Here is a 27241-nt window from a genome sequence, read left to right as displayed (position 1 = left end):
CTTTCTTGCTTTCTTTTTGGATTGAGTTTTTTTGGGGGGGATGAGGTGGGGGGTTTGTTTTGTTATCATATGGGGAATGTAACCCAGGACCACCTCATTGTATGCTAGGCGAGTTCTCTACTACTGAACCACATCCCCAGTTCTTTTCATTTTATTCTGAGACAGGGTCTTACTGCATTACCCAGTCTGGCCTTGAACTTGTGATTTTCTTCCCTCCACCTCCTGAGTATCTTGGAATACAGGTGTGTGCTACTATGACCAGCTGGATTGAGCATTTTTTTAAAGAATTTTGTTTTGTCTCCATTCTGAGCTTATAACTCTGCTCTTGCTGCTCTAGGGTCAACTCTAGAATTTATAAAATACATATTTAACTTATTTCTATCTATCTTGAAAAACATTATATCTCTTAGTGTATAGTGTAAGAACAAAGTTTTCAAACTTACGTAGACTTTAAAATAATTGTGGCATGTAATTGTACAATTAACATTGTTATATTTCCTTTGTTTCATATTTATCCATACCTATCCTTCTATTAGTTTGTCTTTTTTGTGCTTTTCAAGGTAAGTAACAGATGTTACACATGTTTTTGTACCACTTCCTTAATTTCATCATGTATATTAACTGGAATCAAGTGTACTGTTCCATTTATTTTCTTCTGTGTAACAGATCACCTTAAGGGGACAGTTAAACATCAACAGTCATTTACTTTACCTCTGAAACTGAATTTGTGCAGGAATTGGCAAGAAGAGCTTGTCTTGGCTTTAAGCATATTAGCTGGGTAACTTGAAGACCAGAGGCTAGCATCATCTTAAGGTTTGTTTAGTCATACATCTGCAGATTGATGCAAACTGTCAGGACTTTAGCTGGAGCTCTGGTCTGGAATGCTTCATTTTGGTTTGACATGTAGCTACTTGGCTCCCTTGCAGTGTGGCTGTTTTCCTTATAGCATGTTTGACTAGATCCCAAGAGTGCAAGGTAGAATGGCATTTTTATGACTTACTATCAAAAGTCATAGAGCTCATATGTCTACTTCATTGAAAGTTTATGGGGAACTTGAGCAAATTTGTAATACTGTTTGAAAGTCCTTATTTGCTGATTCCTTCAGTCCTTTCAGTTTATCTGCTGATTTTTTTTTCTCTTAGTTATGTGTTGTATTTTCCTGTTTGTTTGTGTAGTAGCAGTTTCTTACAAATTCTGATTATAGTAATATTTTGTTGAATTTTATTTTGGCAGTCAGCTAAATAACTTTCTGGTCAGTCTGATCCCTTTAAGGCTTTATTAGGGTGTATCTAGAGGAAGCCTTTACTTTTAAGGATAGTAGCTACTGCTAAGTCAGGACCTGTTTTAAATCTCTACTGAATGTTCCAGTGTCCATTTATTTTATTTTCACTATGGTTGGAGAAAACACAGGAGTTTGCCAGTCCTTTCTAAGCAGTGGGAATATTTCAGTTCATAATTCCTCTTCTTTCAGCTTCATGGAGTGTTTCACTTATGCAGTGATTATACTGCAACAGACTCTCAAGTGGCCCGTATTTTGTAGCTTTTTCTCTGCATAGCTCCCTTCCTCTCTATTATTCTATCATAAATTTTACCCACTTTTGGCCCCCTCAACTGTGATATCCTGCCTCTCACCTCAATGAGATTGTTGTCTTATGATTGGACTTCCCCTACATTGACTGTTGGTTGAAAAGTGCCTCCAGGTAGAATTCCAAGAATTAGATAGGTAATTTCATTCCATTTCCTTTTCTCTTGCTTGGGTTACAGTCTTGTGCTGCCTATTACCCAGGGTTTGAACATTCGTGTGTGTGTGTGTGTGTGTGTGTGTGTGTGTGTGTGTGAGAGAGAGAGAGAGAGAGAGAGAGAGAGAGAGAGAGAATGTGTATTTGTAGATGGACACAGTGCCTTCATTTTATTTATTTATTTGTTTTTATGCCGTTCTGAGGATTGAACGGCATAAGTGCCTTACGCGTGTTAGGCAAATGCTCTTATCACTGAGCCACAACCACAGCCCCACATTCTTATTTTTGACAAGAAGTACCTGTAATATATTTTGAAATTTTCTCTATTATTAATTTCTTGTTCTGTGTATCTGTTTGTCTACTGCTTATGCCACCCTAGTTTTTAAAATAAACTCTTTGATTGTAGTGTAGTATACATACGGAAGAGTGAGCTTATAAGTATATGTAGCTTGTTAAATATTGAGCATGCATATTCAGCCAGGCCAACAAGCATTAGCATATTCTCTTTACTCCATCACTACCCATTTCCCCCCAGGGGTAACCACTGTCCTATTTCTAAAAGCATAGATCAGATTTGCCTGTTTTATTATATATATAAACTGGAATTAATCATGTTTATAGATAGTCCCCAACTATGTTTCAACTTACAATTTTTTACCTTGCATATGATGGTGCAGAAGCCGTATGCATTCAGTAGAAACTGCTTTGAATTTTGATACCCCCCACCCCCAGGCTAGTGATACACTTGTGATACTCTCTCATGTTCTCATGGTGCTGGGCAGTGGCATTGACACAGCTCCCTGTTAGCCATGAAATTGAAGGTCACTTATATTTTACAGTCTCTCTTGTTGAAGTTTTAGTTATCCGCAGTCAGCTGAGATCTGAAAATATTAAATAGAAAATTCTAGAAACAATTATAAGTTTTAAATTGCACCTCATTCTGAGTATCGTGGCCATTGGGCTCCTTGGGATGTGAATCATCTCTTTATCCAGCATACCCACCATATCATATGTCCAGCCTACTACCCACCCCATTGGTCAGTTAATCACATCAACATTTGCAGTTTCATACTGCTTTTATTCAAATAACCCTTATTTAATTTAAAATGACCCCAAAGTGGAAGAGTGGTGATGCTAGCAATTTGGGTATTATAAAGAGGCATAAATGGTTTCTTTAAGTGTTGTTTAATATCAAAAAAAGTGCAATAAGATATTTTGAGAGAACTTCACATAATTTTTATTATAGCATATTGTTATAATTGTTGTTTATTAGTGTTGTTAGTTTCTTATTGTGCCCAACTTATAAATTAAACTTTCTAGGTATGTGTGTAGAAAAAAATAAAGTATATATAGAGTTTTGTATTATGTGTGGTTTCAGGGATCCAACTGGGAGTGTTGGATCCTCTGAGAATGAGGAGACTGCTGTTCTGCATTGCTAAGCTAGCTATAATGTTCAGTAGGCTAGGTATATTAAATGCATTTTTTACTTACCATATGTTCAACTTATAGGTTTTATCCTTCATCACAAGTTGAGGAACATCTGTAGTTGTGTCTGGTTTCTTCCATTTAATATATTTTTGAGATTTATTGTTGGTTGTAGTAATTGGTTATTGTCATTGCTGTATAGTGATTTTTTTTTTTTTTTAAAGAATGTACCTCATTTTGTTCTGCCATTGATGGACATTTTTAGTCATTTTTGATTTGGGGCTATGAAGAATAATGCTCCTGTAAACATTTCAATGGATGTCTTGTCAAAATATGTATTCATATCTCTTATACATAGTGAAATTTAGTTATTAGATATACATATATTTAGTTTTAGTGTATACTGTTCAAGTTTTTTGAAAAAGGTGTACTGATTTTAATATTATTTAAATGAATAATAGTATGCTTTAATATCCAGCGAAGCAAGTTCCCTGAAAGTCAGGGAACTTTTCTGTTAGGAACAAACTTTTTTTTTTTTTTAAACATAATCTTTGAAATAAACTTTGGTAAATTGACATTAGATTAAAGTTAGTTAATTTGAAATGAATTGTTCATCCATGAATGCATTTGGAACTAACTTAACATATATTTTTTTTAGTCTGTAGATCCTGATTCCACCCCCTGCTTTTTTTTTTTTGGAAGGAGGAAGCATGGTATTAAAACATAGTTACCATAACTGTGAAAATAATATGGAAGAGATGATCCCTGCCATCAACCATATAATAACTAGAGGCACTGACAGATGTATACAGATAACTATAAGGCATAGAATAATAAATATAGGGTGGCATTAATAAATTATTTTATGGTATTGGGAACATGTAAATAAGAATCAAAGGAGACAGTGGTTGTGTATGGAGGAAAGTTTAGAAGGCTGTATTTTTGTGCCATAAACCTTTAGAATGAGTAGGGTTTTTTACAGGGTTGGAGAGATGAATGGGAGATGGAAGTTGCAGAGCATAGGGAAGTATTTCTAAGTGAAGTTTCCTGAGAAGCAAAACCAGTAAAATCAGAAATTTAGATGGCTAATATGCGATAGTCAGTAATTCAGTGATAGGACTAAATCTGGGAGTTGGTGATGGTGTAATATAAGGAGCAGTAATGCTTAGATGACCATGTGGGGGCCTTATGGCAATGGCTTCATATAATATGTAAAGGAGTTTGAAATTTATTCTATTGGTATTTGGAAGACAAAGAATTTTCTGAATGTGGAAGTATAGGACCAAGTTCTAATTTTGAGGAGGATAATTCTAGCAATTGAATTGAAGGTAAAAATAAAATAAAATAGAAATCAAATAATGAGGCTATGTGGTAAGACAGTGTTAATAAGCATGGGGAAAAAAAGAAATGAGATTTTTTTTTTTAAAATTTTTTATTGTTGGTTGTTCAAAACATTACAAATTTCTTGATATATCATATTTCACACTTTGATTCAAGTGGGTTATGAACTCCCATTTTTACCCCATATACATATTGCAGAATTACATCAGTTACACATCCATCGATTTACATATTGCCATACTAGTGTCTGTTGTGTTCTGCTGCCTTTCCTATCCTCTACTATCCCCCCTCCCCTCTTCTGTCTCTACCCCCTCTACTGTCATTCATTTCTCCCCCTTGTATTATTTTTCCCTTTCCCCTCACTTCCTCTTGTATGTACTTTTGTATAACCCTGAGGGTCTCCTTCCATTTCCATGCAATTTCCCTTCTCTCTCCCTTTCCCTCCCACCTCTCATCCCTGTTTAATGTTAATCTTCTTCTCATGCTCTTCGTCCCTACTCTGTTCTTAGTTACTCTCCTTATATCAAAGAAGACATTTGGCATTTGTTTTTTAGGGATTGGCTAGCTTCACTTAGCATAATCTGCTCTAATGCCATCCATTTCCCTGCAAATTCTATGATTTTGTCATTTTTTAATGCAGAGTAATACTCCATTGTGTATAAATGCCACATTTTTTTTATCCATTCGTCTATTGAAGGGCATCTAGGTTGGTTCCACAGTCTTGCTATTGTGAATTGTGCTGCTATGAACATCGATGTAGCAGTGTCCCTGTAGCATGCTCTTTTTAGGTCTTTAGGGAATAGACCAAGAAGGGGAATAGCTGGGTCAAATGGTGGCTCCATTCCCAGCTTTCCAAGAAATCTCCATACTGCTTTCCAAATTGGCTGCACCAATTTGCAGTCCCACCAGCAATGTACAAGTGTACCCTTTTCCCCACATCCTGGCCAGCACTTGTTGTTGTTTGACTTCATAATGGCTGCCAATCTATGAGATTTTAAAGACAAAATTTATAGGGTTTGAGTATAAATTGGAATGGGGTTCAAAGGAATGAGTGTGGCCTTTAAAAACAAATTTGATTTTGAATTTTAACCTTACATTTACTGTGGACCCTAGAGCAAGTAACCTAATTTGTTCCTCCTTTGTGAGATGTTTATTCCACGAACATTTTAAAGCACTGGAATTATAAAACTGAATGATACAAATATTGTCTCAAAGCTTTGTCTAGTCTGGAAGAAGAGGCTGGACTAATATGTTTTGGCCAAGTTGGGGTAGTGTCATGTGACATGATTTTGGGGATTTGGTTTATTCTGGATGCAGCTAAAAACCATTAAAAGAACTGAAGAGAGTTTTGGAATATGGGGTAATTCCTGACATGGAATTGGTGGCACCTGGTGAGTGATTTGTTATATCAGGAGAGAACTTAGACTATGACTTTTCTAATTGGAGTGACTGTACCTATAGTGCTACCATTATCTCACAGGATTTACTTATTGTGTCTGTAAATATTGCTTATTCCTCTTGAAGGATGTCTTTTCCCCAGATTTAGTCAGGATTATAAAACAGTACTCCCTGTTTTTCTCTTGTAAAACACTTAGTTATGCATTGTTATTACATAATTTACTCTAGTTTTTATTATCTGTTCCCATCTCCCCCCACCCCAAATAATGCAGACGAGTAATTGTGTCTAGTTTTTTACCACTGCATTTTCATCTACCTCATAAGCACTCAAAATCTTGTTGACAACGAATGAATAACTTTTAAGAATTTGCATACTGACAAGTGCTGGTTAGGGTAAATAAAAATGAGAGAAAATAGGGAATGGTCCCTGATTTTTTTGTCTGTAACTATGATAGTAAAATTAGGACTATGTAGAATAGAATGAAATGAGTCTTGGGGAAAATAACTGAGTTTGATTTTAAAAACATTTATTTTAGATGTTAACCAGACATTTAAGTGGTTGTGTGCTTTTGGTTATTGAGAATTGTAGGCTTATAACTAGAGACGAGGGTTCAAATATATAGAGTTGGGGGTTGTAAGTATAGAGGTGTAATGGGAATAGATGGCATTGTACTGAGATTAATTTAGGTTAATTGACTATTGACAGAAACTTCAAGAGTGGCTATGTGTGAGAAATAGGAAGATGAACTAGCAGAAGACCTAATTACTCTTCCAGGGGTAGAAAACAGATGGGCAGGAGTACAGCATTAGGGAAGTGGGAGTTAAGGGATAGTTAGCAGTGTGAAATGCTGCAGATATTAAACAGGATTAAAGAGACATAGGATTTGGAATATATATCATCATCATCATCATTACTGATGATGACTTTTGTGAGGAAAAATTATAGTTGGTGGAAGATTTTATCCATCAGCATAGGCTAAACTAATGTTAATTAGATCTTTCTGGTAGTTAAGGGAGAGTAAGGTAAAGGTATGTTAAGGGATTAAATGGAGTTGATAGAATTGTGTTGTGAGTACTATATGAAAGATACATTTAAAACTTTAATCTTAGCGTAGATAGATAAGAGTAAAAGCCTAAAGATAAGATGTTAGCAGGAAAGTTGTTGGAGCAGTCTTTGATCAATTGTGAAATTTGTAAATGGACAAAACTTAACAAGAGTTTTGATAAGTAATTGTACCTGTAAACATGGTACAAAAGAAGGACAAGAATGGTAGATGTGAAAATAAAATGTGAAATTCAAATTTTGACATAGTTTTTGGACGGAGGTAAAGGAAACAGGCTTTTGGAGAAGAGATCTGGGATGTATCCTATTAATTATGTATTACATATGTGTATATATATATCCATATATATCACCAGGGGAGGAGTGAGGGGTGGAGATTGTTGGCAGATGGGACTATTTTTAAATATAAAATAGAAAATGAAGAAAATAGAAATGAGTAAAATGAAAAGTTTTGGAGGAGATGTTGATTGACACAGGCATTTTAAATTTGGATTACATTTATTAGTTTAATTTATAGACTGAGCTCCCTCTCGGAGAGACATAGGAATAAATAAAATGAGGGCACCATGTTCCAGACTATAGGGTTCTAATGGTTAAATTTGCTAAGTAAATGCACCTAAAATTTCTGGTGCTTACAGTTTTTGTTTCTTTTCCGGTATATATAGATTTTAGATTTTGTATATTTCCTCTGTGATATTTGTTCGTAATCTATAATTAGGAAGACAAGTTTTCTCACATTAGGCTCTGAGCACCACCTGAAATATATGTTAAAATACCAATTCATGAGTCCTAACCTCATAAACTGAATTAGAATCTCTGAGGGTGGAGCCTGAGTAACTGCATTTTAAAATTCTCCAGGTGATTCTGTTACAAAGTTGAAGACTGTTCTCTAAAGTTTTAAAATTGGTTAATTTGATTAAAAATATTTAATGCATTGTATTTATTTGCTGCCGTTAGCCGGTAGAACACCAAGTGGATTTCTTAAACTTTGCCTGTTTTCATTATCATAAAATGACACGTATTAAAAGATTTTAATTGCAGTTCCACTAGAAATGCTCAGATTGTTTACAGAGGAGTTATGCATTTACAGAGGTCTCACTTAAAGCTTCAGAATAAGATTTTTTAAATAAGAGTTAAATTTTGATAGATTAAATAGTTTAAGACATAATGTCACAGAATATCAAGACCGTGTTATGTGCCAGACAGGCATTATCTTACATCCTTTTAGTACACTTTCTCTAATCAAATAGTTTGACACTTGAGACTCAGAGGTCAAAGGACCTGCCTATACCCTTATTTTTACATGGCCGATGCTCAGCACATAGAATTTAGTTAAAAGGAAAATTACTAAAGGTGTCTGAAGGCATGTAGTCAAAAATTTTTATAAATTTCCAGCCTATTTGTAGAGAGGGTGATGAAATGGAAAGCACTAAGCTTTGTGGTTGAAAATGAGAAAGCACAGTTTTGCCAGCTGAAAGCATTCAGACTACAAAGGCCTGCCTGACTACCCTGCCACTTGTCTTGGCAACAACAGTAGGATAATTTGATATTTTTTTATATATTCATAAACATTACAGAAAATTGATTCACTTTTATTTTATAATGAGTTTTAGTAAATTTTTTTGCAAGTTTATCCAGCTGTCTATATAAAAGGAATTGAGTGAGGTGTTTTATATTTTAGGTTAAAAAATCTGTAAGAGCCTGATTTTAGAATTCACCAGCTCCTCAGAAGTTTGGCAAGATATGGTATGTTTCTGTTTTATTTTTTGAAATTCATATTGCATGAATTATCTTAATGTCATGATTAGAATGACAAATGTGTTCCACAAATTTGGGCACCTGTCATTTTTAAAGCAGTTTGCTAGGTACTACAGGTGGACTGTATGAGAGACCCAAGTGGGATGCTGAAAGAATTTGCAAGAAATTAGATGCTGTGGGATGGAAAATAATACACACAAGAAGATTGAGGGGATAGGTTTGGCTGTTAGGCTGTGAATATTTATTAATCACTCCCTTTTGTGAGCACATTATATACAGGCACTGTTCTCAGTTGTCCAGGTGTTAGCTTGCTCATCCTCCTAACAGCCCTTGATATTGAAATTCTACCTGTAAGAATTAAGCTTCAGAGGTTAAGTGACTTGCCCAAGATTTCCTGCTTCTAAGTGACCAAAGGGACACCTGTTTGTGTTTTGTTGAGCATCAGAACTCACAAAAAAAGGGACTGGAGGACTGGGGTTGTGGCTCAGTGGTAGAGTGCTCGACTAGCAGGTGCGAGGTGCTGGGTTCGGTCCTCATCACCACATAAAAATAAATAAGTAAAGTAAAGGTATTGTGTCCAACTACTAAAAAGAGGTGGTGGGGGGGCGACTGGAAGGGAGTATTTAACTTAGTAATTTTCAAAATACATCTAATTCTTTATTTGATTAATTGATGTTGATTAGTTAAGTCCATTAAAAAGATACTTTAACTTCACATTTTTGTGTTTACAAGTTGGAAAGTTAGACTTATTTTGGATCTTTTAAATCCATATACACTGAGAACCCAAGAAGAATTGTATCATGATCAGTCAGTGTTTTTTATTTCCAGGGTGCAGTTGTCTCTTTCCATATTACATCAGCAGTACCTAGGTTCTTAACAGGAAACATATAGTTAGGATAGGGAAACTGAAAAATTGACTTATTTTCTTAAAGGGATTATAATTCTGTTTATTGGAATCCCAGGTTACTTATATATTCTCAGGCTAACCTTTTTTCTCTCCTAGATTTGAAGCCCTTTGTTTATAACTGTAGTGGTGTTCCATTGATGTTTCAGCTCTTTCCTTGGGGTTCTCTGATACTTTGCTGTTTTATATTGGATTCTGGGTCCATGCTGTTAACCACTTTCCATGCTCTTCTGTTGTTCTCCCTCTTCATTTTATCGTCTTTCTTTAGTTCCCTCCTCAGATTTGACCTGGATATAAAGTTCATTAGGGCATCATTGAGGGGAAAAAGTAATTGAATGAAATGATCTCTTGATACTGGATGTTTCAGATGTGTGATATCTTTGCCAGAATTATAATATGGTTTAAAAGGCCTGCTAAATTTGAATTATAATAGTCAGGAAAATTTGGTTAAGACCATATATGGGAGTAAAAAGATAATAGGTTGAGGGAAGAAAGATGGACTTTCTTATCTTGCTATAATTCTTTCATGAAATTGAATCTAATGGGTTGATGACAGAGAGTAGAATACATTTTCATGTAGAAGCCAAGGAGATCTGGCTAATGTTAGATGACTCAAAGAAAGAATAAGTAGAACTAGACTTTGGGGTATGTGTTTGTGTGTGTGTGTGTACCCGTGCACGCACATGTACGCTCACGCTTAGGCATGCATGTGTACCTGCATGCACATATATAAGTAGAGCTATTTTATTAAGTATTTGTCTACTTGGTGACTTATTTCTCCATCTGTGATTAAATTAGTCCCATTTAAACTCCTGCTATAATGGTGAGTTAACGGTCCATGTTCTAAATCCTTGCTCCTTTATATATATTTAAATCATGAAATTCTATGACAAAAACTAACCCATCTCCCCAAAATATTCCCACCCTTAATAGAAAGTCTGTAGGTCATTGTTATAGTTCTGATTACAACACTAATTCTAAAATCTTGGGCAAATCAATTAATTACTCTGAGGCCAATTATTATTGTTATTATTTCTTATAGTATCTGCCTTATTTAGGTAGGGAGAGCCCAAACTGTCCTGATATTTAAGGCATCGTTGACCAAAGTACTTTATAAACTCTAATACTACATAAAAAGTACAGATAGCGTCTGTTATCCAAAATGCTTGGGACGACATATGTTTCAGATTTTAGAATTTTTTTAGATTTTTGGAATATTTGCATAGACTTTACTGGTTGAGCATACCTAATCTGAAAATCCAAAATCTGAAATACCCCCGAATTTAAAACTCTTTGAGTTGGTGACATGAAACTTAAATTGTTTTAGATTTTGGAGCATTTTAGGTTTTTGGAGAAAGATATTTTAAGAAAACAAAGTGCTGGGAAATATTCCTTGAAAACTTTCCTATAAGTATTTTTCTGATAAATTTTGTATTGAAACCTAATTTGAAGCTTTGCAGATTTCTTTTAAACATTGAATTGAGTTTATATACTAAAGTGTTCTAACCAAAGGTTTGTTTAATTTGTTAGAATTATTAAACCTACGCTCAGATCAAGTTAGCAGCTAGACTGGTGTGACAACCTGTTTTTAATCAGTGACTCAAAGCTGTGATCACCCTGATGTCACCGAATGGCCACAGCTTGTAAAAGGTAATTTTAAATGTTATTTTACAGCCTTTAAGAGGCTGTCATGATAAAGTGAAATACATACTGTAAAAATGAAGAAAATGTCTAGTTGGCAGGAATACTGTTAAGAATAGAGTACCTAAGAGTTGACCTATTTCTCCATTTAATCTCCTTCCTAATGTATTTCAGTTCATTTCCTACCCGCTTTATAAGGTCAGTAGCCACCACCAGAGACTTATCTATATGGATAAACAAGAAAGTATTATTTCATGGTTTTAAATAAACATTTTAAAGAAATGTGGAAAGTTTTTTCATGTGCTTTTTAAAGTATGTTTTTTATGTGGTGGAAGTTTACTTTTCTAGAAGTTTTGGCAACTTTAATAAAATTAGTTTACTTTTTTGTCCTAGAGAGTTATAGTGGAGGCAGAAGAGTAGCTTACAGGAGAGAGAAGCTGCACCCATTGGAAATGATCCATCATTTGAATTTGCTAAGTCTTGTTGCAGTATTTAGATTAGTGGGCATTTTTGTGTTTGTTATTTTCTGCAATTCAGATCAAGACCTAAAATTGAGAGTCTTATAGGATTTATTTTTTATTTTCTAATGTTACTTGGCTAATACGTAGTTTTAAAATTATCTAATTTGTTATTCTCACAAACTTTAGGGTAACTAAAGTCAGTAGTTTTAAAAGAAATTTTTTTCCCCCTTGTGTTATATGTTGTGAATTGGGTAAAATTAGGAGTGTGTTCTGAATTTTGTTTCTGACATTTTGGCAGTAAAAGTGAATGAGCTTTTTAGGAGCCAAAATAATGTTGGGAACTGTTACTAGATGTTTTACACACATATACACACACACACACACACACACATTATAGTTTTGAGAGTTTGAGTCCTCACTTGAAGATATTTTTTGGTAACTTATTTAGAATATTATAGAAATATACTACAAGGGGGATGAATAGAAATTTATTCAGATATTCATTGTTACTCAGAAACAATTCTGCTAATTCTGTATATTCGCTTTTCTGTGGATTAAAAAAGTTTGCAATTTGAATGAAAAGCAAACTATTATGTTTAAGAGACCCAGCAGAGATGTTTATTTTAGGATAATAATATTTCAGTCTTTCCTTACTCTCATCCTTCTGGACTGGATTATTTTAAAATTATTTGGTTTGACTTACAAATGATTTTTAGTAGCTTACTTTAATATTTGTAAATATTAAGTATAATCTTGTATATTTATAGTAATTTAGTAACATTTTGATACTAATGTTTACATATTCTTGCTAAGGGAACAGAACAGAAATTGGGAAAATAGATGTAGTTACCATTTGATGATATATTTAATCTCTATACCATTTTAGGGTCTCAAAGCTTCTCAACAATTACATGTTATACTTCCAAGATTTGGTTTTGTTTTCCTTCTCCTTGTATCTGACCTTTCTGAAGTAATTTTTAAAAAAAAATTTTGTCATCATGTTCTTGCTTTTTTCCCCTTCTTTTTTTTTTATTCCCTGTTAATTTTTGAAAATTTTGCTGCTTAACTGTTTAAAAGCTTCTAATCTGCCTTCCTTCCTTCAGTGCCACCAGGTTTATTTTTTTGTTTTGCAAGCCAGCTCTGCCACTTTACAGTATGACATCTGATGTTGGAGGGTCGCACTTTCAAAAATGAGTCAGCTGGTACAAGGGGTTATTATCAGTTTTTAGCTCTTCTGTCTGGGAGACACACATTTGGAAGCATTCTTGGGGTACTTACCCACAAGCTGATTTGCTTGCTCCCTGGGGGAGAGGGTGGAGAAAATTTTTGGATTTATGGTGCTGCCAAATCACTACCTCCCCCAGCATGCCCCAGTTTTTAGTTCTTAAATAATTTTGTACAAAATTGAAAGTTTAAATAAATTGCAAAGATGATCTGACAAATATTTGAGCTGCTGGAGTCTTTTAAAAATATTTCTTTATTTATTCTTGCATTCTTGTCTTGGAATTTGAATGAACAGCAGTGTGTGTAAATTTGAAATCCTGATAACAAAGTGAGATTTTTTTTTTAAGTTAAGGAATTTAACAAACATTTTTCCCCCCTTTCTGGTGACTCTGATTTTCAGATTTTTTTGTTAGTAAATTGTTTGAAATTGGAAATTTAAAGTCAGTGATAAATTCACAAATCAAAGTTCTTGAATGGCAATTTGAAATTTTAACTTTTGATGTTAATTTTTTTTTTTTAACTATTTTGGGAATCTGAAAGTGTTAGAAATGAATGAATGTGACCGTGTTCCTGTAAAACATTACATATAAAATTATGTGGTTGGCCCAAGCTTTAGTTTTGTCTGCTCAGGTTGCAGTTTGCTGAACCTTGATCCAGAATTTGAGACCACGAATACCACTTTCTTAATATGGATAAGCAATATTGAGATATAAAAAGTTTCACAGTTGTATTGTTGTATTACATGTATTTGACTTGATTTGTCTGTTGGTATCTAACTATAGTGTTTACAGTTTCCTTTCCTTAAAAACATTGTGTTGAGATTTTTATTAGTCCACCCCTTCAAATAAATGTTTTGTATGCAATCTGATTGGACTGCTTTTTTTCTCATGTTGAAATCTTGATTTTTTTTTTAAACCCTTATTTAGTGCTTAAATCTTGTTTTCAAATCTTGCTTTCCCAAGTTAAGTTTTATTCCCTTTTTGAATATGGAATAGTTTGCTAACTTTTCTTCAATTGCATTTTACAGATCACCAGGAGAACCTCAGTCTGACAACATTGAAGCTAGCCGAATGTAAGTATAATTTGGTTGAGGCTGTGGTATATTTTATGTAGTCCTAGATTGTTTTCAGTGGTATCACGTTATTTGAAAATGATTTTCAGGTAAAAGTAAGTAATGATTTAAAAGTATATATGAAAATGTCTACTTTTCCCTCTACCAAGCACCTGTAAACATTTGATAAGAAATCACTAGATGTTTACTGTTAAATAGAAAATTGCTTATTCCTGAATTTTTTTGTCATTTGCTCTCCTAGAAGTTGTGAGAAATAGGGAGACAGGGCAGATGAGTTTGACATTCTTAATCCCTACTATGTGAAAGGCATTGGGTTTTGTCATGGATACAAAGATTCAGAGTTAGTTTCTACCCTGGAATAACTTAAATTGAAAGATGCAGAAGCAAAGTTTTCCAGTTACTGAGGTAAAATGGTACTCTGGATGCAGTGGGAACACAGAAGAGTACCAGAAGAGTACCCAGGTGTGCAGCAGGAACCGAATCCAGGTGGCAGAAAATTGAGTGACTAAGTAAGGCTAGGATCAATCTTGAAATATGACCGGAGTTAGGCAGCTGAACGCATGAAGAGATTTCTTCTAGGTAGAAGCATAAGCAAAGTTATGAAGCAGCATATTGAGTGTAGATAACAGTAGTCAGTTAAGGACTTTTATATCATAGATTGATCAAAAGACAAGAAAGTAAAGATAAGACTTGGTAAAAAGGACTAAGTCCTTGCATGCCACATGAAAGGTTTTGATTTGTATCTCATAGATATTTGGGAATTGTAAGGAATTTGCTTAACAGGCAGTAGCGTACCTGTAAGACATATTTTCAGTAACTTTAGTAGCAGAGAAACAGGTTTGAAGACAGACACGTGGACATGGTAACCAGGGATTCAGTAGTTCAGTCAATGGGAGCCTTAAAAGGAACAATGGTGTAATAATGAATTCAAAATCAGTTTTTCTGGACTTAAGACAAATACTTAGAAAGTGAAATAATGAAGTCTTCAGTGATTTGTTGTATGAATTTAAGAATTTTAAGACAGTAGAAGTGCACTATAGTAATTATCCAAGCAAGGTTTTCAAGACAGTAAATTGAAATGAAAAATGTTAGTACAGAATTTGATCTTAAATAAGAGAAAAGATCCCCATCTTCTGAAGATAGGAGGAGATAAAGATAAACATGTGATTTTAAACTTTTAAACGTGCATATGGGTAAGATTGAGAAAGTCAAGGTTTTCTTTACTGAAAATAGAGTAAATCCTTTCAAATGCTATGTACACTGTGAAACTTCAAGAGGGAACTGTAAAATGTAATTCTCAGACTTATGTGACCATGTAATTTTTCTGTTAACTTAAAACAAAACAAAAAAACCCTCAATGTTTTCTTTACTGAATGGAGGAAATCTTTTTAAATACTTGATGTATACTGTGACTCTCCAAGAAAGGACTACAGAATGTATTCCTCAAGTTTATGTGACCATGTAATTTTTCTGTTAATTATATGTATATAATATATTAACTATATTATATAACCATGTAACTATAATAAAATAATATAAAAATTGACCATCTTGGGGTTGGGGGTGTAGCTCAGTGGTAGGGGGCTTTCCTAGCATGTGTGAAATGCTGGGTTTGATCCTGAGCACCACATAAAAATAAATAAAATTTATTGTGTCCTTTTACAACTAGAAATGAAAGAAATCTTAATTAACCTTTTTAAAGTGTGCATTTCAGTAGTGTTATGAGTGTTAACCTTGTTACATAGTCATAATCAGAATTCTCTTCATTTTGCAAAACAAGACCCCTATACCCATTAAACAGTAACTCCCCATTCCTACTGCCCCTGGCAACCACCATTTCACTTTCTGTCTGTGATTTTTGGCTACTCTAAGTACCCCATATAAGTTGTCTTTTGAGATTATTTTATTGTACTTTGTATAATATCCTCAGGTTCATCTATATTGTAGCATATATCAGAATTTCCTTCTTTTTTCAGGCTGAATAATATCCCATTGCATGTATGTACTATAATTTGCTTATTTATTCATCTGAATGGGCACTTGGGTTGTTTCTATATTTAGCAATTGTGAATAATGTTGCTATGAGCATTGGTATACTTTTTCAGACCCTGCTTTAAATTCTTTCAGTATATATCGAGAAGTTGAACTACTGAATCATATGGTAATTCTGTTGTTAATTTTTTGGGAAACTGCCATACTGTTTCCACACCATTTTAGATTCCAAACAACAGTGTATAGAGGTTCCAGTTTTTCTACCTCTTTACTAGCATTTGTTTTTATTTAATTATATTTGTAATCCTGTTGGATGTGAAATGATATTTTATTATAGTTTAGTGACCATGTAAAGTTTTTTTTTAATTAACAGTGTTTTGTGGAACATTATACTTTACACAGGGTTAATTAGGGGATTTGGGAATATTGAAAACTTAGAAAATTATTGAGGGTTATTGGTGAAGAGGAACTAAAGATCATTGAAAATCATCAATTGAATGGCTCAAGGTTAGAAACATTATCACACTTGGAACTTAAAGACTTTTCTCCAATAGCCAGAAGATTATTCATGGTATTTCCCATTGAATATTAGCAATGTAGAGGGGATAATACTGAAGCATTGTAATAGTTAAATTTTTATGCTATTTATGATGGCCAAAAGAACCGTGTGTTCCAAGGTTCAGATGTGATGGTGGGTTAGGATTTTGCAGCACTCATTCTACTTTAAAAACATCAATTTGAACAATTATTCATGGACAAAAATACCTTCACAAGTGCTAAGGAAACCAGGTAATGCACTGGGTGTGGCACAGAAATGAGTAAATGTATTGAGGATAGGCAAGACAGTTTTACATTATTTGTGTCAAGTCTCCATCAACCCTGGACAGGACAGTATGTAAAGAGATAATCTCCTTGCGGGAAGGAGAAGTAAGTATGCACCAGACTTCGTAGAACTCAATACTGGGCCTGCCCCGATAAAACCCAAGGCTGAGCCATGTCCTTGGTTGTAGACCCTAGGCTGGTACCAATACACTGTGTTTCCAGGTGCACTGCAATGCCAAACCACATCCAATAGTCCCAGGTTCCAGGCTTGCCCAGTGCTAAGCTGGCACCTAGAATCCTACCCTCCAGCTTTGCCCCTGGGGTCCCACACTCCAGCAGGTTAAGTGTTTAGGCCTTGTTCTCCCAGTTTCAGTAGACTACAGTGCTTAGCCATACCCCTTGGATTCAGGTTGCATGATCATCCTTGTGAATCCAGGTACTAGGTTAGCCTCTGTGGCCTCAGGACCTATTCTATCTCCTGTGGACCTAGCTTTCAGGCCCGTACTCTCACACTTGGCTCCAGACTGACTCCTCTGGACTCTGGCTGCATACTTACCTCAGAACCAATCAAGCCCTAAACTTCAGATTGTTCCCTGTGACTGTAGTCTTCAATGGACTCAAGAGTGTAGACCCACCCCAGTGGACTCTGTTACCTACATACTAAGGCTACACTTCCTCCCTGTAGACCTAGGCTCTAGACATACCCACCCCAGTGGACTCTGTTACCTATATACTAAGGCTACAGTTCTTCCCCTTAGACCTAAGCTCTAGGCTAATCTTTGTGAGCTCGATCTTCAGGTTTATCCCAGTGAGTGCAGATGCCAGGCCCATCCTAGCATTTCATTGTCTTTTGCAGTCAGATTCTAGGCCCAACTCAGCATCAGGTCAGCCAGTGTGGATATAGGGTCTAGATCCACCTTCACAAACCCCATCAATAGGTTTACCACAGTGGATCCAGGCTTCATGCAATTCAGCCTCACAGATACAGGCTCCAGTCCTGCTTTCTTGTTGACTTAGGGACTCCCACCACCCTGCTCGTGGACTAGAGCTGCAAGTCCTCCCATGGGCTACAACAAATGGTGGCTCAAAACCTGTAGATAGGCAGACTGTTCATGGGCTTTTTAAACAAAGCCAGTCTGAAAAGACTGGAATAAGTCCGTACTTTTTTCAAATGTGCAGATACCAACACATGGCCATTGTGGATCAAGAACAGTTAGAAGTAATTAAAACACCAATAATCAGTCCTAAAAAAGTGGAGATTTATGAGCTGCCTAACAAAGAATTCAAAGTAATTGTTCTAAGGAAACTTGGCGAATTAAAAATAAAACACAAAGAAGTAATTCAGTGAAATCAGTAAACAATCATAATGAGAAATTCAACCAACAGATTGAAAATATTTTCTTAAAGAAAAATTCTTTAGTTGAAAAATAAAGTGAATGAAATGAAAATGAATACAAGAGCATAAGCAGCAGAATTGATCAAGCAGAAGAATTTGAATCTGAAGACAAGTTATTTGAAAATATACAGTTAGAGGATATAAAAGGAAAATGATTGAAAAGGATTGAAGAAATCTTGCAAGGGAAGCTCCAGGGGTTGGGGTTGTGGCTCAGTGGTAGAGAGCTTACCTAGCATGTGTGAAGCACTGGATTTGATTCTCAGTACCACATATAAATAAAATAATGGTGCCTTAACAACTTATAAAAATATTTAAAAAAATTCAGTCCAGACACATTACTTCAGGGTATGAATGAATAATCAAAGCCAAAAAGGATATAGAAAACAGGAAGTACTTTACACCTAAGGGAGTTCTAATAAGTCTCGGAACAAAAACCTTATATGCCAGGAGAGAATGTGATAGTGCATTTAACCTGTTGAAAGAAAACACAACAACAGGAATATTTCACCTGGCAAAACTGTTCTTCAGAAATGAAGGGAATTTATTACCACCAGACCTGTCTTATGAGAAATATTGCAGAAAATTCTTAAAGTTAAAAGAAAATGATGCTAATTAGTAACATGAAAACATAAACACAGTCCAATTCTTCCAATTTTGTATCAATGGCATATAAATTACTTACATTAAGTATGAAAACTAAAAGACAAAATTGTTCAAAATTGTAATAGGTACAATATTTTGTTGAACTGTATGGTATGAATTGTGGCATCAAGAATGTGAAATGTGAGCTGGGTGTGGTAGTGCATGTCTATAATCCCAGTGACTCTGGAGGCTGAGATAGGAGGATGGCGAGTTAAAAGCCAACCTCAGCAACTTAGTGAGGCACTAAGCAACTCAGTGAGACCTGTCTCTAAATAAACTACAGGGCTGGGGATGTGGCTCAGTGCCCTGAGTTCAATTCCTGGTACCCCCACCCCCTAAAGTGTGGGGGATGATAGAGAAAAAGTGATTAAAAAAATGCGACCACAGTTGTTAATCTTAATATAGCCTGTTATAACTATAAATGTTTTGTCAGCCTCATGGTAAGCATAAAAGTGAAACCTTATAGTGGTTACACTGAAGATGAAGAGTAATAAGGAGTCAAAAGCCCAGCAGTAGAGAAAGTAATGTAATCACAAGTAAGACAATAAAAGAGGAAGAAAAGAAGAAAAGGTTTATAGGACAGCTAGAAAACAATTAACAAATTGGAGTAGTACCTGCTAGTTATTACTTTGAATATAAATGAATTCATTTTCACCAGTCAAAACACATAGAGTGGTTGGATGGATAATAAAACAAGAACTAACTGTATGTTGCCTATAAGAGACTCGCTTCACTGTTAAGAACACAAATTAAAAGTGTTCTTAACTTTTAATTCCATGTGTATGGAAATCAAAAGAGAGCTGGGGTAGCTGTACCTACATCAGATAACACCAGATAAGTCAAAACTAAAGCAAGAAAAAGAAGGTCATTGTATTATGGTAAAGTGGCCATTTCATCAGGAGGATATTATAATTGTAAATATTTATGCACTTAGCATTAGAGTATCTAAATATATAAAGCAGATAATAAGTGCCCCCCGCCCCCTTTGTGGTGGGATTGAGACCAGGGCCTCACAGCCTCACATATGCTAAGTATACATTTTTTGAGAGAGAGAGAGAGAGTGTGAGTTTTTATTTATTTTTTTAGTTTTCAGTGGACACAACATCTTTGTTTGTATGTGGTGCTGAGGATCGAACCCGGGCCGCACGCATGCCAGGCAAGCACGCTACCGCTTGAGCTACATCCTCATCCCACTAAGTATACATTTTAACATTGAGCTACAACCCTAGCCCCAATAGATTTTATAGACTGTGATAATGATAATAGTTGGAGACTTCAGCACCCCATTCTCAGCAATGTACAGACATCATAATTAAATTATACTTTAGTCCAGATGATATATAACTGTACAACAGTGGTAGAATACCTTCTTTTAAATACAGGATAGGTCATGTGCAAGAATTATCAAATGTGTTGTTTGAAATTGTATCAGATATCTTTTCTGATCACAGTGGTATGAAACTAGATATCAGTAATAGCAAGAATTTTAGAAAATTCACATACATGAGAGTTTAACATAATACTGTCTGAACAACTACAGGCCAAAGACAAAATTAAAACTAAAAAATACCTTTAGACAAAAATACCTTTAGACAAACAGAAGGTATCCAAACTCATGTAAGGCAGCAAAAATAAATTTTAAGAGGGAAATTTACAGCAATAAACACCTGCATTAAAAATAAAAAATAGCTCAAATGAATGAGCTAACGTTACATCTGAAGGAATTAAGAAAAAATAACTTCAAAGTCAGTTGATGTAAGAAGGAGTAAGATCAGAGTAGATATAAATGAAAGGGAATGACAAGATTCTCAAAACTAAGAGGTTTTTTTTTTGTTTGTTTTTAAAGATAATATTAAGAAAGCTTTAGGTAGACCATGAATAAGTTGGCTTAATCAAATCAGAAACAAAAGAAGAGCCATTACAACTGATACCAGGTAAACAGAAAGGATCACAAGACACTATAATGAACAGTTATGCATCAACAAATTATTCAACCTAGACTATATTTGGTTTTTCTTTAACCTAGAAGAAAAGAATAGATAATTCTTGCATGCATACTGTCTACCAAGACTTAATGTTGAACAATAACAACAAAAAAAAAATCTGAACAGATCAATAAGGAGTGAAGACATTGAGTCAGTGGTAAAATCCTCCCCCAGATAAAAGCCCAGGACCTGATGGTTTCACTGCTGAATTTATTGAGTATTTGAACAGAAGTAATATCATTTTTTTCTTTTTCAAAGAACTGAAGAAGAGGGAATATCTCCAAATTTATTTTATGAGGCCAGCATTAAATTGATAACAGAGTCAGACGGAAACTCTTAAAAACAAAAAACTAAAGCCCAATATCCCCGATGAAGTAGATGCAAAAATTGTGAAGAAATTACTAGCAAATTGAACTAAATAGCATGTTAGAACTGTTCATCATGATAACAAATTTATCTTAAGGATGCAATGAATGTGTAACATAACTAGATCTATAAATGTGACATCATATTAATAGAGTGAGGGGAAAACATTTAAAAAAATTCAACATCTCTGATAAAAAGCCTCAATAAATAAGGCATACAAGGAATGTACCTCAACACGATGAAGGCATATGTGACAAACCTACTGCTAATGTCATACTTAATGGTGAAAAGTTGAAAGCTCGAACAAGGCAAGGGATCCTGCTCTCACCATTTCTATTCAACATTGTGCTTCAAGTCCTTATCAGAGTAATAAATGAAATAAATAGAAGGTATCCAAATAGGAAAGGAAGAAGTTTAACTCACTTAGTTTGTAGATGGCATGGTTATTAGAATTACTAAAGAGATATGGTAAAGTTGTAGGATTCAAAATCAAGGTATAACAATTGTCATTGTTTCTATACACTTAAAGAGCAGACTAACTAAAAAAAGAAATCAAGAAAATGTTTCATTTAAAATAGCTACAGAAAAATAAAAGCATTTAAGAAGAAATTTAACCGAGATGAAAGATGTCCACAGTAAAAACAAGAAAACATTGATGAAAGAACTTGAAGAGGATACAAATAAGTGAAAAGTTAGCCCGTATTTATGGATTGGAAGAATCAATATTGTTACAAATTCCCACACTACTCAGAGTACTCTTAAGATTCCGTGTAATCCCTAGGAAAATGTCAATGACCTTTTTCACAGAAATTGAAAAAATTATACTGAGATTTATATAGAACCATAAAAGACTAGATAGCCAAAGCAGTCTTGAGTAAAAAGAACAAAGCTGAAGGTATCATACTACTAATATACCTAATCAGTAAGACATAAAAACAAACACATGTACAAATAGAACACAATAAAGAGCATAGAGTCTTGACAAATTTGATGAAAGCAAGTGTGATCTGACAGTCTGTTCAGTAGTTGATGTTGGGAAAACTGGATGTCCACATGCAGAAGAATGAACTTGGAACATTAGCTCATACCATATAGAGAACTCAGCTGAAAATGGTTTAAAAACTACGTGTACAATTTGAAATCGTGAAAGTACTAAAAGAAGACAAAGGAATACATCTCAGTTTTTTTTTTCTTTTAATCCAGAGAAGGACAACAAAAACAAAAGTAGACAAATGAGATACACCAAACTGAAAAGCTCTGCACAAAGGGTAAAATCAATAGTAAAAAGAACACCTATGAAATGATTAGAGAAAACATTTGTAAACCACACCTGAGAAGGGGTTAATAAATGAAATATATAAGGAACTTAGTAGCAAGAAAAAAAATAACCCAGTTAAGAAATGAGCAAAGGACCCCGATAACCATGACATGCATGTGCATGCACAACACCCCCACACATTCAAACACAAGCAAATACCCAAAGGTAGATGAAAAAAGTACTCAGAATTGTTATTAATCCAGGAAATGCAAATTCAGACTACAATAAGATGCCCCATTAAAATAGTTAATATAAAAAATGAGACCTTTCTTGTTGGTAAGGACGTGCAAAAAAAAGGGAACCTCTGTATTCAAGACAGTAGGCATGTAAATTAGTACAGCTATTAGGGAAAATAGGAGGACTTATTTAAAAAATAAAAAATGGGACTGCCAAGATTTAGCAGTTCCACTGCTGAGTACATATTCAAAGGAAATGAAATCACTATGTCAAAGAGATAGGAAGGGCAGCAGAATAGAATAGACATTATGATTGCTGTATGTATATAGGTGACTGTATGACCAGTGTGATTCTGCAATCTGTACAATCAGAAAAATGAGAAATTATACCCCAGTTGATTCAGATGTATGAATTGCCAAGATCATTGTAATGTCATGTATAGCTAATAAAAAAAAGAGAGATACGTGCATTGTCATGTTCATTGTATCATTATTCACAGTAGCCAAGATTTAGCGTTAAACTGAGTATCTATCTCATTCAGTTTAATGAATAGATTAAAGAATATGGTGTATATTGCAAATGGAGTACTATTCAGCCATTAAAGGATGAAATTCTCTTTTGGGGGCACAGGGAAACAATATGGATGACACTCAAGTCATTATTCAAGTGAAATAAGCCAGACACAGAAAAACAAATATTGCATGATGTCAGTTATATGGGAAAAGTAAAAAAGTTTATCTCATTGAAGTATGGAGTAGAATGGTTGTCACCAAGGGCTGCACACATGATACTTAGAGGATGCAAATTGTCGACATTATTCAACTTGTTAACAGGTATTATCTTCTTGGAAATTGATCAGAAAATTTTAAGTGTTCTTACCACAAAAATTTTATGTATATGAGGTATTCCATATATTAGCTGGATCTAGCCATTCCACAATGTATTCATATTTCAAAACATGTTGTGCATGTGATAAATATATCCAATTCTCATTTGTCAACAAAATAAATGAATACAAAATTTTAAAAATGTCTCCTGTCTTTATGTCAATGATCATTCTATATGAGTGCAGATGAGGGTAGATGATAATGATCAGAGGTGGGTGTTTAACATGTCTGGAATGAAAAAAGAGGTTAAAAAAAGCTGTTTAAACTTAAGGCAGATATTTTAAGGGACTATAATATTGGAATAGAACAGAGACACAGACCTTGACATTGAAGTCACTTTGCTAGTGACTTAATATACATCAAATAGAACCTATCTGAGTTTAACAGCAGAACAGAGGAAAGTCATAAAGAATTCAGGTAGATTATGTTAGTTTCAAGTTAGAAGTTTTTTGTTTTCTTTGCGGTGGGGGCATTGTTTGTTTTTAACAAGGGTATTAGAAGAATAATGGGGGACTTAGGGGCTTTAGGAGTCTTTTCAAGCTCATATAAAAGTGTTGCAGGATAAGTGCCTTTGTGAGGGAGCCAGGCTTTAGTGCGATGTAATATGTTGAAGAGCCATTATGTAAAGCATTTGAAGATGATGGACACCTTATAAGTGGGGTTTTAGAGATCTTGGTGGAATTTAGGAGAATGAATCAAGATTAAAGAATGGAGAGTATAGATGAAACTTCATTGGTAGTAAAAATCAAGGATGATGACATTGTGAGGCATGGTAAGCTGTTTGTTACAAGTTTCTGTATAAATCTCTGGTGTAAGTCCAGATTTTGTTAAGAAAGCTCTCATGCTTTTTAACTTGACCATGTTAAAATAGAGTTAACAGCAAATTAGACCTACCATGATGTCTCAACAGAGCTATGGTCGTAGCCATAATATCATGGGAAAATAGCTCTTAAGCCTTCACATCTGCCACCATTTCTCAAGTTCCTATACCTGTAAAAACCATAACAGGCAGCACTTTAGTAAGGTGAGTAGGTCCAGTTTTGTTGTACCATAATATTGTATGTCTTAATTTACAAAATAACTAATGAAGGATTCTTGCTTTCCCCTAAGAATTAATGAGGGTAATTTATAAAAGACAACATTCCACATATATTGAAGCATGATTTTTAAATTTTTGTGGTACTTGGGTATACAAGTTGGATTTTGGTGTAACTCAGTTATGTTTTAAATATACATTTAGAGAAGACTTTGAGTGCATTTTAATTAGTAATTTTTATATTCATAGAGACCATGCCTGTTAAGGAATTCTTAATATTTCCTTGGAAGCAGAAAAGCATAGCAAAGATTTTTAACAGCTGGATACTATTTTGTAATTCAACCTAAAATTAGAAGTAATAGTAACCAAGATCTTTTTTGATCATATGTTATTCCGAGTTTTGTTAAAACTTTGTAAGTATCTTGTGGTAGAGTCTTTTTATATGTATTTAGGCTTCTTGATATCTTAATGATTTCAAAGCAGTTTCTTAGTAACTTCAGATTTCTCATATTTGGTAATTACTCCCTATACCCCATCTCTAACATTAAGGCTATATTTTCAGGTGTATTACTATAAATGGAGCAAGGGTAAATGTATCAAGTGATTTATGGCTCATTAAAGCAAGATTGTTTAAATAAATCCTCAGTTTACTCTAAATGTTGGAATGCCCCAGACCAGTCCTAAGGCCATCTTTATCCTTTCTCTCCAGGTAAGAGATTTATTATCTGTACTCTTACAACTTGCATATTTCCATTCCAACTCTGACTTACCCTCTGAACTGTAGATTTATTTATCCAGTAATTGGATGGTTACTTCTTAATGTTAACAACCAAAATACAAGTTTAGCAATCTTTTACTTAAATAGATAGAGCTCTTGATTTTCATCCTCTCAAATCTAATTCTTTTACATTCTTTTGCCATCTCATTCAGTAGCAGTCTGCCCTCCATCCCTATTCCCTTTTAGTTAAAACCTTTGAAGTCTCTAGATTTTTGTCTCACATAGTTCAAAGGATTTACGAATACTGTTGTTTCTACCTTGAAGCATCTGTACTTTAACCCCTTGTTATCATTTCTACTTCTGTTATCCTGATTAAAGCCCTTGTCTTTTGCCAAAAAAAAAAAAAAAAAATGCCCCTTACATTGTATTCTTAATACCCAGACTGGTCTTTTTGAAATCTTAATCTGTTAAGTTCCAAGTTTTCATTTCTATGAACATAACAAATATATAAATATTATTTCAAAGTTAACTCAAATGGTATGAATATTGATTAATTGAAGTTTTTATTGGTGTTACACATCTGGAAGAAGGGGACAAAATGGGTTAAAACCCTTCAAAGTCTTTCCCCCCCTCTCAAAGTAATACTTAGAAATCTATGTTGCTCTATTATTGGCTCCTTTTTACTTCTGTGACCTCTGTACTTCCGTTTTTCATCTCTGTCTATACTAGCTTTATGCTCTTGCCCACATATCTTTGTGTTCTCAAGGGTTATTTCTATTGTCTATGACCCTTCTCTTTGATGTCCACATGGTTTCCTTGTTTACTTCTTTCAGAGGTCTCTGTTTGAATGATGCTATATCAGAGAGCCCATGTTGTGGCTTCTGTAGTCCTCATATCTATTTTTCTTCACACAATTTAATGTCATTTGACAACTTTCATGTTGACTTTTTTGGTGTCTTTCTTCTTCATCATTAGAATGGAAGCCAAATGAGACAATAAATAGGTACTCATTATTTATTACATGAAAGAATGAAGATGCTAATTTTATGTAAAAGGTTTCTGTCTTTTTAATTTCCTTGTGAAAACAGGAAGAATTTTTTAACATCAGTTTATATGCTAATAAACTGACTTATATTTTCATAGCTGTTGAATGTGGGGAGTGCCATCCGACATCTTGAACATTTGCCATATGGCAAGTTACTGTGTTCCATGCTACTCATGAATTCTCTCAAAGTAGATTTGGAGAGCTGAACCTTTTAATCAAGTTGACTGTGGCGATAGAGTGTGGATGCTTTTAGTTTTTCCATGAATTATAGGTGTATTTTCATATATGTAAGCACTTATGGACTAACTAATATCAAAATATTTTCTGAAATAAGATAGAAATCTCTTTAATCATGTACGTGGTTCTTCTGTTGCCATGATTTTTCTCATGTGGAGAAAATTTCCTGTGGAAAAAAATCTCCTTGTCATATTCTTGTTCTGCAGATTGAGTGAGACTTTGTAGTTCTTTTGTATACTTACAGTATACCCCAGAAACTGGGAGATATTCTGACTTTTCTCTTCCCTTCAAGGTCATATAACTGGAAAAGATAGGGTTGATACTATTTATCTAGACAGCATCAGAAGAGAACCTGAAGAATCTTTATTGAGGTTCTGTAATTTGCTAAGAACACAATAATAAATTACTGGGTTATGTGACTTAGGGTGCTTACCATTTAATAAATGGCAGTTATAAGATAAAAATGTAGTTTAGTGATAGAGTAAATATAGGTTGCTATGGGGAGCATACAAGAGGAATACCTAATTATCTTAGAAGTGATTATATAAGCTGAAACCTCCAGCTTGATTGGGGATAACTAAGACCATAGTCCTC

The 27241-nt window shown here is 34.4% G+C and overlaps 1 protein-coding gene and 1 long non-coding RNA gene across 8 annotated transcripts in view; one reads left to right on the top strand and one right to left on the bottom strand.

Annotated features, from left to right (window-relative positions):
• Positions 1-27241, top strand: part of Ube3a (ubiquitin protein ligase E3A) — a 101784-nt gene that overhangs the window by 16426 nt on the left and 58117 nt on the right. The window contains exons 2-5 of one of the 7 annotated variants that reach the window (XM_048793314.1): positions 8648-8712; positions 11159-11278; positions 13982-14026; positions 25210-25356. In XM_048793314.1, coding sequence (XP_048649271.1) covers positions 25304-25356 — 53 coding nt within the window. In that variant the 5' untranslated portion in view covers positions 8648-8712; positions 11159-11278; positions 13982-14026; positions 25210-25303. Of the gene's footprint in view, positions 1-8647; positions 8713-11158; positions 11279-13981; positions 14027-25209; positions 25357-27241 lie in introns of those variants that run through there. The other 6 variants (XM_015480318.2, XM_048793315.1, XM_015480321.2 and 3 more) reach the window with 6 other exon arrangements.
• The window catches only part of LOC125613346, a 39854-nt gene continuing 37121 nt past the window's right edge, over positions 24509-27241 (bottom strand). The window contains exon 3 of the long non-coding RNA XR_007343884.1: positions 24509-24601. This is a non-coding gene — a long non-coding RNA (uncharacterized LOC125613346). The remainder of the gene's footprint in view (positions 24602-27241) is intronic.

Source organism: Marmota marmota, unplaced genomic scaffold, assembly GCF_001458135.2.
Source record: "Marmota marmota marmota unplaced genomic scaffold, marMar, whole genome shotgun sequence".
NCBI classification, from domain to species: Eukaryota; Metazoa; Chordata; class Mammalia; order Rodentia; family Sciuridae; genus Marmota; species Marmota marmota.
Note: the sequence above shows the minus strand (reverse complement) of the source record. Positions and strands in the feature narration are given on the sequence as shown.